This window comes from Montipora capricornis, chromosome 13 (genome assembly GCF_036669925.1).
Source record: "Montipora capricornis isolate CH-2021 chromosome 13, ASM3666992v2, whole genome shotgun sequence".
Taxonomy (NCBI): Eukaryota; Metazoa; Cnidaria; class Anthozoa; order Scleractinia; family Acroporidae; genus Montipora; species Montipora capricornis.
In genome coordinates, this window is record NC_090895.1 from 13,347,172 (window position 1) to 13,359,332 (window position 12,161).

Here is a 12,161-nt window from a genome sequence, read left to right on the forward strand (position 1 = left end):
CATAAGAGACAGGTCTTTCTGAGATTTATTCATCGCAAGTGGATATTTAGCTCGTCACTTCCCAGTTCGGTAAATATTCACCACTTTAACCGACTGTGCAACAAATGTACATCAGAAAATAGTTCAAGTAAACAAGGCATTGTACCTTTTTCATGCCTTAAAACTTGAGTTTGGAAAAAGAGGAACACATTCAAACCAAACATTGTCATTTTCGTATTTCCCGGAAAAAGCGCCGCTGAGACCACAAATATTATTAAGAATTAACGTCTGTATCTCTCTCTTTTTATAGGGTTAAGATTTACGACTGGGAGCAAGCTGGCGTTGGCATCATATTGCGTATTGCGTGAATATTGCCATATGACGCCTTTTAGTGAAGTTACTTTGTATATGCATCCAACGCCGACTTTCAGGATTGAGCTGGTCTTGTGTGGGCTCAGGCGGTCAGTTTTTTCGGGAGATATTCCCAGGTTTGCTCATATGCTCATGTAATTACTGGCCCCTACTTACCCATGCAACCATTCGCGACGCAAACGTTTAATGATTCCTTATCAAAGGCTCGTGAAAGCTCGTAAATCACGGAATCAACATTAAAATTACATTTAATTTGAAAAAAAAAAAAGCTTGCCTGCGTTCTTAAAAGAGTTGCCTCATATCCCTGAAATAAAAAAATGATAAACATTTTATCAGCGCGGCAAATAGTCTAGATTCGTGTTGCAATCAGCCACCAGATATTATCCACAAAAGCATCCATAAGTCCTTTTCCGTAAAAAAGTCTGTTTGTTCCATTCATGCCTGCAGCCTGCATGCTAATAAATGACCTATTTTGCGATTCATGATCTTAATATCTACGCATTCTTTTCCAACCGAGACTTTCTCAAACGCGATGTGGCAAAACAGAATTGATTAGTGTAATAAGCTTTCAAAACCTGGCGGCAGGCTGGAAATGGTTCTGAAAGCCATGTTACCATGAAGACATTAACTACTAACGCAACGTTCGCTCGGCAAATTTTCTCTGTTGTAAATTGTGTAAAATTTTCTCAACTTTCTCGGTTTCCGACCATAATCTTACCATCTTGATCAGTCGATCAAACAGTGTCTGTTCCAGGCCAGCTTCATGCTCAGGCTCAGATCCTTGAATGGTCGGACTCAGTTGCTATAAACATGCAAACAAACTGCTCTTCACGTTTCGCTTACAATCAGCTTCTGGTTTCGTACATGTAGCTTTACGTACAAATTTGAGCTACAAAAAGTTCGCCAGTTTCCTTTTTCTCAAACCCTCCTATATTCGTTTTGTCCAACCGTCCAACAATCGTTTTGGGGACCCAAACGCTTTAGAAACCCAGCAAGTCAAAGCATTATAAAAAGAGGTACGAGGAGTAACCAAGAAATAATGAATCCCAACCAAGCAATAGCCAACAAGTATTCACTGAGGTGAGAAGTTGTTTTTAATTAGTATATACTAAAACAATGAGATAATATAGCACAAAAAGACGATTTTAACTCATTTATTCAACGATTACAATATTTTCAAGCGCAAAATCCAACACGAGTTGCCCGGAGGTGAATAGTCAAGGATATTCGGAGTTTCAGTAGTCAATCAGAGCGCTTTCATCGTTATTCACTGTTTTAGTATATACTCACGAGAATTATCATCAGGAAATATATGTGGTACGACTTTAAAAGAAGACGCGCCGCAATTGAAGTGTAATCCCCGATGGATCTAGAGTGAAAAGTAGTACTTTTGTGGAAAAACCGTTGATCAGTTACTCAATGCGTCTTACAATGGTTGCAATGCATATGATTAAAACTGACAAAAAACCCTTTTACAGAAAAGCTTTACTAGAAAAGGATAAGTATTGAGTTTGGTTTTAAAACAGTTAACAGTGTTGGCTTTCTTAATATCGTTTGGTAGGAAGTTGCCAAGTTGCATTAAACGATGTCTGCCATCATTATTGTCGGATTAACTTCTTGAAAGCACAGTGAAGTGAATCTGGCATAGTTCGTAGAATTTAAGGCGGGTAATGCACTTCAATTAAAGGGTTTACGTAGTCTGCAGAATGGCCACGTAAGGTCGTAAAAGGTATAATGAGCACCTTAAATTCAACCCTCCTCACAACTAGAAGTCGATGTAAGTTCTTTATAGGGGCGGTGCATGACCTGCATGTAAAGAGAATTCATCTCATCACGTGACGCGTGGCGGTGTTGTAAATTTGTTGGGGCTTCTGTTGATATTTAGGGATGCAATACGGAATGTTGGAATAGACATATCGTTGCAGCCCGGCCCAAAACTTCGCCCACGGATTTGACTCACAAGAGTGATGATCATGGACACAAAATTTTCTCCTCGCAGGTTCAATACATTGTACAGCAGACTAGTGACGAGAATAAAGAAATTTATCACCAAGGTTTTTTTGTCTAAATATTTCAAATTCGCATAACTGACAGAAAAAGTAATGTATGCTTGCCCCGGGTTCAAATCTCGTTCTAGCCTCTTGTTTGGATTTGTTTCCGGTTGTCCCGGATTCAAGTATACCACGCTTTGTAAATAGCCAACTGGTTGAACCTGTCAGTTGGGGTTCTTAATCATGTTTCTTTCAGATTATTAAAAGTGGGGTGCCTGTGAACTAGATTCATAGCTAAGTGCACTTCCACTATAAACAAAGCATTTACATTTACATTTTACAGTCAGGAGAATGAACATTGAGATATTGGGAATGCAAGGTAGTATATAGTACAGCAGCTGTTCAATGAACGAAATGAGAGCACAATGGATGAAACCTCGTGCTTGAGAATTTGAACTCTACTGTAGTTACTTAAATTCATACAAAACAGTCCAATGCTCTTACTTTGGGGTCCCCGACAAGAACAAGCCTCTGACATTCAAACCTAAAAAAAAAACAGACTGAAGCTTTATACTGATATAAACACCGATGAAACTAAAATTTATTTCGTATACACTTAAGAAGCGATTTCTGAAGGTATCTTAAATTCAGGCTCAGGTCTTGAGATCAGCAAAAGCGTTCAGTTCACTAATCCTGCCTCAGACTCTGATTTTTCAGTTGTCCTTTCGCCTGTCTCCAAGCAACTAGTTTCCCATCCTTCTCATTGGTTTATTACACCTTAAACATCAATAGTTACTGAACGACGTTCAACAGAAACGCCCTCGTTTCTTGGACGAAACAAAGAGTGACTGAAATTACTGAAACAATCTCCAGTTTTTGTTCCCGGTTGAACAGGCCAATTATCAAGCGGATTTCACCTGTTGCAGGTTGTCGAGTTCCACTCTAGTAACAGATTAGTAACAGTCTGGAACATGCACTTATGTGCAGTAAAACTAAATATTATTTATCACTTGTACCAAGTAGAATGGCAATAGTCCATTGAAGGAGAATACCTACCTGCTTAGTGTTATGGATTGCTTACCTGGCCATTGGAAGAAGAGAGACTGGCTCAGTCATTTGACTGCATTCGTCGAGAAGCAGCACCTTCAATAGAAAAGAGACCTTTACGTCTGGATGCAACGATCAGAAACCGGAAAACACATTGTCACGCCTGAGATTGACCCCAAACCAATATGTTACATATGATAGCATGAAATCCTAGAATTAACAATTGGTTCATGCTTAGCGTGCGTCTATCGAGTTATGGAGGCACGCGGGAGGTTCCTAAGCACGAGAAAAGCGAAAGAGTCGCACGAGGGGATGACCGAATGCGACTCTAGGTTCTTGAGTGCTTAGCAATCTCCCAGGTACATCCATAACTCGATAGACGCACAGCTAAAAGCATGAACCAATTCTTTTATAACATAGCAATACCAATTTGTGCGCACGACGAATATTGCGCGTGCCATGACCATATTTGGACATTGTCACAATGTGTTGAATACACCATAGTCGCTTAGGTCAACACTCGTGGCCATCCCTCAAACCGACATTTCTCTTTTTATTCAACTTACACAATGTACAATCTACTTTAGACTTCAAATCTACTTCAAAGAAACAAACATTTAAACATGCAGAGAAGATTTAGAACAAGCGAAGCAAAGAGTTGAACCCGGATCGATGGCTTCTCCATGCAGCTTCCGATATCCACCAAACTAACGAGACAAGCTCCCGGAGAGTCGAATTTTTTAGAGAATTGACGTAGTGATACCCAGCAAAACAATTGAAAGCTAACCGACTTTAAAGGGGTTTTTAGACCTAAATACTGTATATCAGCGCGGCTTATCTCAAAAGGCTATTTCTTGTCGAACTAAAGCTCCAATTCTGCCTGTTTTCATTCTTTTTACAGCGGTAAGCTTGTCATATTAAGATCGGTTATTTCGTCGTATATTTGTTACGAAATGTCCAATGTCATTTTGAGGGTGGCCATGAGTGTAGACCAGTCGCTTAATAGGATTTGGATTGGACAAGCACGCATCCCTCATAGAAACAAGTGTTAAAACTTGTTACTAAGAAAAACTTGTCCTTCACCTGCCAAATTAAATCATATTCAGTACTTTATAAGCAGGGCTCCAAAAAACCCCCGTTCGGTCGTCCGAGACATGTAGATTTCCCCCTCGGGCAAGTAACTTTCTTCCCTTACTTGCCCCACGGGCAAGAGCCCAGGCAAGCCGTTCGCGGCTATATTTTTGATAATGATTTTGAGAAGAAATGGTACAAGGGTAATCAAGTGTTTAGATGAAGCTTGACGAAAATTACAATTTATAGCGTTGTTTTGTTGATTTCGTGACGCGCGCTCACGGCTCAGAAGTGGTTGCGTAGCACGTGATCAAAATCTGCCCCGATCAAATTTCTTTCCAGGATTACAAATAGCCGTGTTTCGCATGACAAAGCTTTGTTTATTTCTTAGAATTCTAGCAATTTTCTGCGAGCATTTTCCAGCAACGGTATATCAAAGCTGTAGAAATTGTACGCGAGAGACACGTGGACCTTTAAACTATGTCAACCATCTTTAGCATGCAAAGTGCAGACTATCACTATGGAATTCTTATTATTACTACAGTAACATGTCACACGATGACATGTAATTGAGTATTATCAGAAACCCATAAGGGTTGAAACGTGTAACGGCCCCTTGGGTGCTGGGAAAACAGCCTCTGAATATTCAATTTGCTAAGTACCATATTTGAAACAACAAGAGAGAAACATTCAACCAATCATTTCGCAAGAACACCGTGACGCAATACCACCAATGTTCTCGCGCGAACTTAATTGGAGCGAGGGGTTTTCAAATATGGTACTTAGCACTGAATATTCGGAAGCTGTGAACGCGCGTTACACGCTTGGGTTTCTGGAATTATTGAACAAAAACATTAGGGTGTCATATAAAGGCGTCTGAAAACAGTCAGTTAAAAAAGCTCATTGAGATTGTATTGGGAAAGCAGATAGAGTATCCGACAATGTAGGGTACACACAACATGTACTTCAATGTGATTATAACTGCGTTCATCCATGTTAATTATTACAAACCGTACAGCTTCATAAAGACGGAATGAAGAAGATAAAAGTTGTGGAGGTATTACAAAAAAATGAATATAATGGCGTAAACATGAAAGTGATCAGCACTAACATGACTACAGTCAAGATGGGTTTATTACATTAACACACACCTGTAGACAAGTACGGCTTCCATTTTTGGGTTCATGAATTATTAATGAGCTTGAAAATTTGGGCAACGGGGAAGTGCCCTAGGCAAGCAAAATTTGAGAGCTACTTGCCCAACGGGCAAGGTGGAATTCAAATATTTTTCGAGCCCTGTATAAGATTTAAGTCCACAGTTGTTTGAGACAGAGAAAGATACATGTAAGTAGCAAGATTATCTTTTTCTTGTAAACGGTAAATAACATATCAAAGTTCACAGTTACCAAATGTCTTACATACAATAAAAACCAACAAAGACTATCTGTAACCAAAAATAGTGTAATGCTTATTATTATTTTGGCGCTTTTAGCAGACTGTGTAACCTTAGCTTTGCCCTGATTTTTTTGGGCAGTGCTTGTCGTTGACGGCAAGGCTAAAATTTGTCCAACAGTTTATGCTGTTTTTCAGTCAACAATTCCTCTTTTCACCTATCTCCTATTTTCTCTAAGTATTTCATTGCATCATCTCGCTTTCTCGTAGCAGAGTCAAGCATCATTGTCGCTACATTAGTAACACTTTGTTGACAGTTGTTGCCAAAAACATGAGCTTGTTTGTAATGGTTACCACTCTAACAGCAGTCACAAAACGAATAAAGCTGAAAAATATTTGAATTTTTTTGGAATAAAATATTACTATAAAGACAAAGATACAACTGTCATTAAAGAGATGGCATATTAATAAAACAACTATTGTTCGAAAACAAAGAGGATAGATGAAATTGGATTGAATTGCTTGCCTCCTTTTATTAATTCCACATGGCAGCTGAACAAGCACAAGCACGCAAATGGCCGGTTGCTCCAAGCCAGGTTAGCGTGAACCGTTGGTTAAGGGGTATCAAAGCTATGCGCTAACCATGCTTCGAGCAACCCAAACCTGATAGTTAATTTCGATAAAATATTGGAGTTACACGGATAACCCTCAGAAAAACGTCACGTCTTTTCTCCCTTATCAATAAAAGACTGACATGATTTGTCTACTCTCGCAAATCCCGCACCGCACACTCTAAAAAACGTTATTTGCTGTAGCATTCTTAAACTTACTGGAAACTTTAGTTTGTCCAGGTGAGGGAACACGCTTGCAGCACAAGTGACTCCAACCACTCGTACAAGGGACAGTTTCTATCAACAGGTAAGATTTAGATGGTTAATTGGCATCAAAAGTTATTCATATAATAACTAATGCACGCATTTTGATTGGTTCTCATGTACGATCTATTAGAGGACAGACGCATAGCTCACGCCATCATCAAAACCTTTTAATTCTTTATTATATAAACCAAATAGATTCCATATTGCAGTGCGCCTTTTCAGTAATAGATCACAGAAGACGTCAAAAAGTGGTAAGAACATTAGTGAACACTTGGCTACCGCCCAGTGTGCCTCTTTGTTGTACTTACCACAATTTGACGTCATCTGTGAAATCTTACTGAACAGACGCACGGCAACATGGAATCTAATTGCTACGCTGATCGTTAAGCATCCAAAACAAGAGTAGTCTGTAAGCTTGGGGGAAAAAAGGCAACTTCCAACAAAAATGTAAGCAAACAAGCAAATGCACTTCACACTGAACAACAACATTGACACGTGTCGGCAGGACAACAAAAATTATCCAAGTCTATTTTTTTTGTTTCACTTTCTGACCTTTTTGTTTTCTCCCTGCTTGTGTCGTTCAATGCTTTTTCGAACATGGCTGAGAAACAAAAAGACATGTTGAAGTTATTGTACGCGTAGCTTTCAACAACGGATTAGAAATATCAGGGAATGTGAACTGGATTTAAGATTTTCTTTACTCCACCGATATGCGGGAATTGCAGTGATAAATATGATACTGGATATAGCCGGTTTTTTAACGTGTGTTGAACACAATTTGCCCAAAGATTCGGTTTTGCAATGGTAAGCTTACAAAGTCTCACTAAATTCTCAGCCAATACGAGATGAAAGCAATCAGCAATTGTGATTGGCTCTTAAGGAATTTCTCGCGTTTGGCGCAGGCAAACTTAATTTGCTTTGCTCCATGATTGGATGATGTTGTCTGAGTGGCCAGGGATATCCACGAGACATCCACTGAAGGCGGAGACGCTGGCCCAGGACAGAGAGAAATGTTGTATTCTTGTAAAGGCATGACAGCTTCGGGAGTGGCAGATACGATCTCCCATAGGAAATCACATATTCTAAGAAGCGGCTAAATAACTTTTCTAAAAGAGCATTCAAGTGAAGCTATGATCCTCGCAGTTATGAACGCCGTTTTTGCAATTGCGCAGAGAAGCCTGAAAATTTTAAATAGGACTGCAACGGGGTTTGAACTCGTGACCTCGCGATACCGGTGCGACGCCGGTGTGAGTTGAACATTTTGAATTCCCGAATTGAAAGTTTGAATGGCACGTTTAAATTTTGACTCTAAAAGCGTTTCATAAAAAAAACAGCCGCGCAATAAACCTTATTCACGATGGCCGCCATGTTGGATTTGCTATTATCATGCAAATTAGCTACACACTTCTTAGGGAGCAAACAACACAAGTTCGAGAGGTTATAACGAACACCTTAGCCACACAGATGATTTGTTTCACGTTCATTGAATGTTTATCACCTAAGCAGTAAAATACAATCATTACACAAGTTACTTCGACGATTTTGTAGTGAAAAATGAGCAGATAACGAAGTAGAAAGTCAAAATGTCAAAGGCAATCAAAAGATATTTAATTTTATAAAAGGTACTTAAATCTAAATACTAAAATGGACTTTTTGCAATGTTATTTCAATATTACGTTGAGCCGATTTTCCGCAATTTGCCTTTTTTTCAATGTTTGCCCCCCAGCATAACACATGGCTAATTTGCATGACAATATGAAAACCAACATGGCGGCTATCGTGAATAAAGCCTATTGCTGGAAGTGGCATATCCTTAAAATAATGTTAATTAATTACTTGATTAGTCGAATAATTAATTCTTACATTATTATAATCACTAACTATACTATAATATCTAATAATTATGAATGCACTCTGAATTTAATAGTAATCAATTTTCGCTTATCTGCTAATTTAACAGTTACTTTCACACATTACAAATTACGTCATTCGAATTTTGATTCAATGAGAATGCGTGTGTATGTGCCTTAGTACTCACGTTCTTTCAGCTGGTGTGAGTTGTCCCTTTAGTAGCGCCTGCAGTTCTTTTAATTCCTGATTGTCACTCCCTGTGCTGTGAACACTGTATGGTAACACTGGCTTGGCGATTTTACGAATACTTCCCACTCTTACGAAGTCCTCAAAACCCATGTCTAGCAAACTGCAAAGACAATGAACTTGACTTTTCAAAGAATTTTGTAATTCTCACCATTCTGAGCAATCCATTTTACAGATACGGCGGCCAATTTGAAATCCATTGTTTCAAATAGCTATCATCATTATGGGATTCTAAAATTTGCCCCCTTACAATCCCATGATAGCTATTTGAAACAATGGATTTCGAAATAGCCGCCGTATCCGTGAAATGGTTCATAAAGCCAGCTCATACGAAACTTTCCGTGAGTCGTTCGGTGAGATACAATGTTTACAAATATGCGAGATCGCGAATCGGCCATCTCTAGACCTCTACCACAAGCGCATTAGCCAATCAAATTACCCTACGTTGGTGGCAACTGACTGAGGCATGAATTTGATATCAAGGGGTATTCTCTTGAGAGTGGCGAACTTCACTCATCGTCGCTTGGTTACGGTTGTAAAACTTGGTGAATTTTGTCGAAAAAAAAGTTGACTCATTTTACCAGCATTTCATTGTAGTTGATGAAGAAATTATAAGTAAATTGAAAACTGCAGCAAAATAAAAGTACTGGAAAAATGACGCATTTTTGGCTTTCCATCCTAAGAAGAAAGAGTAATTGACTACTCTTTACTGAACTCAAAAGGCTTGCGAACTTGAACTTGTTAAATTATCAAAAAGTAATCGTATGGGTTCCTAGTTAAAGTAAAGATTAATTTCACTCCTGTTTTCAAAGTCTTGATATATTACCTGGGTCACGTAACGACGACTGCATGTTCAAAACTTGGAAAACATGAGTGAAATTTCATAAATATTCTTGCTCTTTGGCCATTTCAACTTAATCAAAAACATAAAGCAAACAGCGGCTACAAACATAATGATAAAACGCATTTTACTTTGGACTTGACGTTTCGTATGCTACAACATACATAGCAACAAGCCTGTTGCAGGCTCCCAGATGGTAGGGAAAGAGAAAAAAATGCGTGCGAAAAATGAGTGGGGGCTTGGGCCCCCACTCGCTTTTCCCACGCAGTTGTTTTCGTTTTCCCGACTATCTGGTAGCCTGCAAAAGGCTACAACATACATCTTCAGAAGTGACGGTTGAACAAATTCAAATATGATATATATAAATTAAGAAGACTGGTAACTAAAGAGAATAAGATAAAAATAGTAAGATAAATAGTTAGCAGTGAAAACTGACCGTTTAATAAAGTCACAGTTTTTCACTGCTAACGTTTTCGCTTAACGCTGGTTTAAGGTCACGTATTAAAAGGTTCCTTTATTTTACAATGTAAATCAGAGCTACCATTAGTTGAAACTTGAAAACGGTCCCATTAGCCGCTGTTTGTTTTTGATTATGAGTGAAATTAATCCTTAATTTTACTGGAACCCATACGATTACTAAACCGGTGCATTGCATGTAGGAACTTTCCGAAGAGTGCTTGTGGTCAGCGAAAGAGGCCCGTGGAGGCAGAACTCTACTGTTTCTTTGATTAAGAAAATCAGTCTCGTACACCTTATTCCAAAATGACCGCAACTTAAGTGTTCTTTGTTTCCCTGTAAATTGGCCCTGTTGGCGTCGCTTTCAAACGTAAAATTCAAAAGAATATTTAACCTAGAACGAAGCCAAACGGGCCAATTTGCAAAAAGAATACTCAAATGGCCGCCATTTTGGAATAAGGTGTATTTTTGGTAATAAATGTGAATTCCGATATGCCAAAGACACAGCATGATTTCTAAATTTTATGAAACGCCTTACCTCAATAAAATGCGATCAACGGCAACGTTTGTCGTAGAGGACACCAGGATCTTGGAATGCGAGGAAGCATTGCTGACAGATTGGTAAAGAATTAAACAGAAACGAATCAACTACTACAAAATTATTGCTACAAGTAAGTACTTCGTCATTTCAGACCCATTAGGGATGATTGGCAGTTCTGATGACCCACCAACCACGCCACAGTTTGGATTTAAGCGTTCGCCCTTCATCAATGCGACTGGGTCATTTCGCTCATCCGTCAGTTCCCTCTTACGAACAGCTAACAATCGAAACACCAGCTTTCAAATTTCAAGTTTTCAACTTAAGGCAGTCGCGATTTTGTCCGTGATTTTCTCGTCCCATCCTGACTACCTACCCCTGGGTCTCCGCGGATAACTTTGGTCCCGCACGCTTTCACTACGGGCCCGCAGTAATTCGCTTTACGATGTTGCGGTCACCCTACCGTATTCACCTACGGCCAGGCTAATAAAATATAGATACTGATGAAATACCAGGATTTCTTCTTTTACTAAAACATCATATCTTCACCGCGCGCAGTGAACATATAACTTTCATCTTTCACATGTGTCGTCATGGTAACAAACACGATTAGCCAATAAAACGCGAGCTTCCTCTTCACTGTAAGATACTTTTGTGCTTCAATATAATTCTCCTCCACCACATTAACATTTTTATTGCAAAATTTCACATTATCATAAGAACACATCTTGTTTCATGTTACACAAAATGCGTGTTTTAGCGGTTGGTGACCACTTTTTCATCATTCCGAAAATGAGTAAAACAAGTTGTTTTAAATCTGGACATTTCATCAATATCAATATAATAAACAGAACATTACATGGCCGCTTGGGGATACGAATTTTACCTTTGAGTGCTGAAAGTATCTCTCACGAGTGAGCGAAGCGAACTCGTGAGAGATACTTTCAGCTTAGTTTAGGCGTATAATAGTATGTAATTTAAGGGATCTTATCTTATTTGTAAACACACGACCCCATAAGCTTACAGCTTTAAACATTATCGTGTTTAAATAAAGGTATATCTATCTATCTATCTATCTATCTTCAGCACGAGAAGATAAAATTCGTATCCCCAAGTGGCCATGCAATATCCTCTATTTTTACAGCCAGCCACTGTGCGAGCAAGTACCACAAATGCACGTGCTCACACAAAATTTGGCGCAACTGATCATTTTCACAACAAGCAGACTATAAACGAAGGAGAGAAGTGATCGTAGCACTTATCTGGACAATTTAATCCATTTGCTCCCATTGAAGCCAAGTGAATTTTTGAGGTGTCAATAACTTTAAAGAGAGAATTGCTATAAAGTATCTATCCGGCCTACAGGGTTTTCATGGTTTTTGCATTTCTATAAAGCGTAGATTAATGTCCCAAAAAAAATTTTCCGATTTTGCCAGCAATCAAGCTTTAAAGTTTGCGCTTTGGCCCCGCCCAATCAAATTGACCGCGTAATCGAAGAT

General features: G+C 39.0%; 1 protein-coding gene across 1 annotated transcript in view; it reads right to left on the reverse strand.

Annotated features, from left to right (window-relative positions):
- The window catches only part of LOC138030559 (5'-3' DNA helicase ZGRF1-like), a 50,479-nt gene that overhangs the window by 18,274 nt on the left and 20,044 nt on the right, over positions 1 to 12,161 (reverse strand). Inside the window, exons 13-20 of the mRNA XM_068878457.1 lie at positions 10,663 to 10,734; positions 8,769 to 8,930; positions 7,283 to 7,331; positions 6,683 to 6,760; positions 3,424 to 3,485; positions 2,847 to 2,886; positions 1,070 to 1,153; positions 626 to 655 (exon numbers count right to left, since the gene is read on the reverse strand). Coding sequence (XP_068734558.1) covers positions 626 to 655; positions 1,070 to 1,153; positions 2,847 to 2,886; positions 3,424 to 3,485; positions 6,683 to 6,760; positions 7,283 to 7,331; positions 8,769 to 8,930; positions 10,663 to 10,734 — 577 coding nt within the window. The remainder of the gene's footprint in view (positions 1 to 625; positions 656 to 1,069; positions 1,154 to 2,846; positions 2,887 to 3,423; positions 3,486 to 6,682; positions 6,761 to 7,282; positions 7,332 to 8,768; positions 8,931 to 10,662; positions 10,735 to 12,161) is intronic.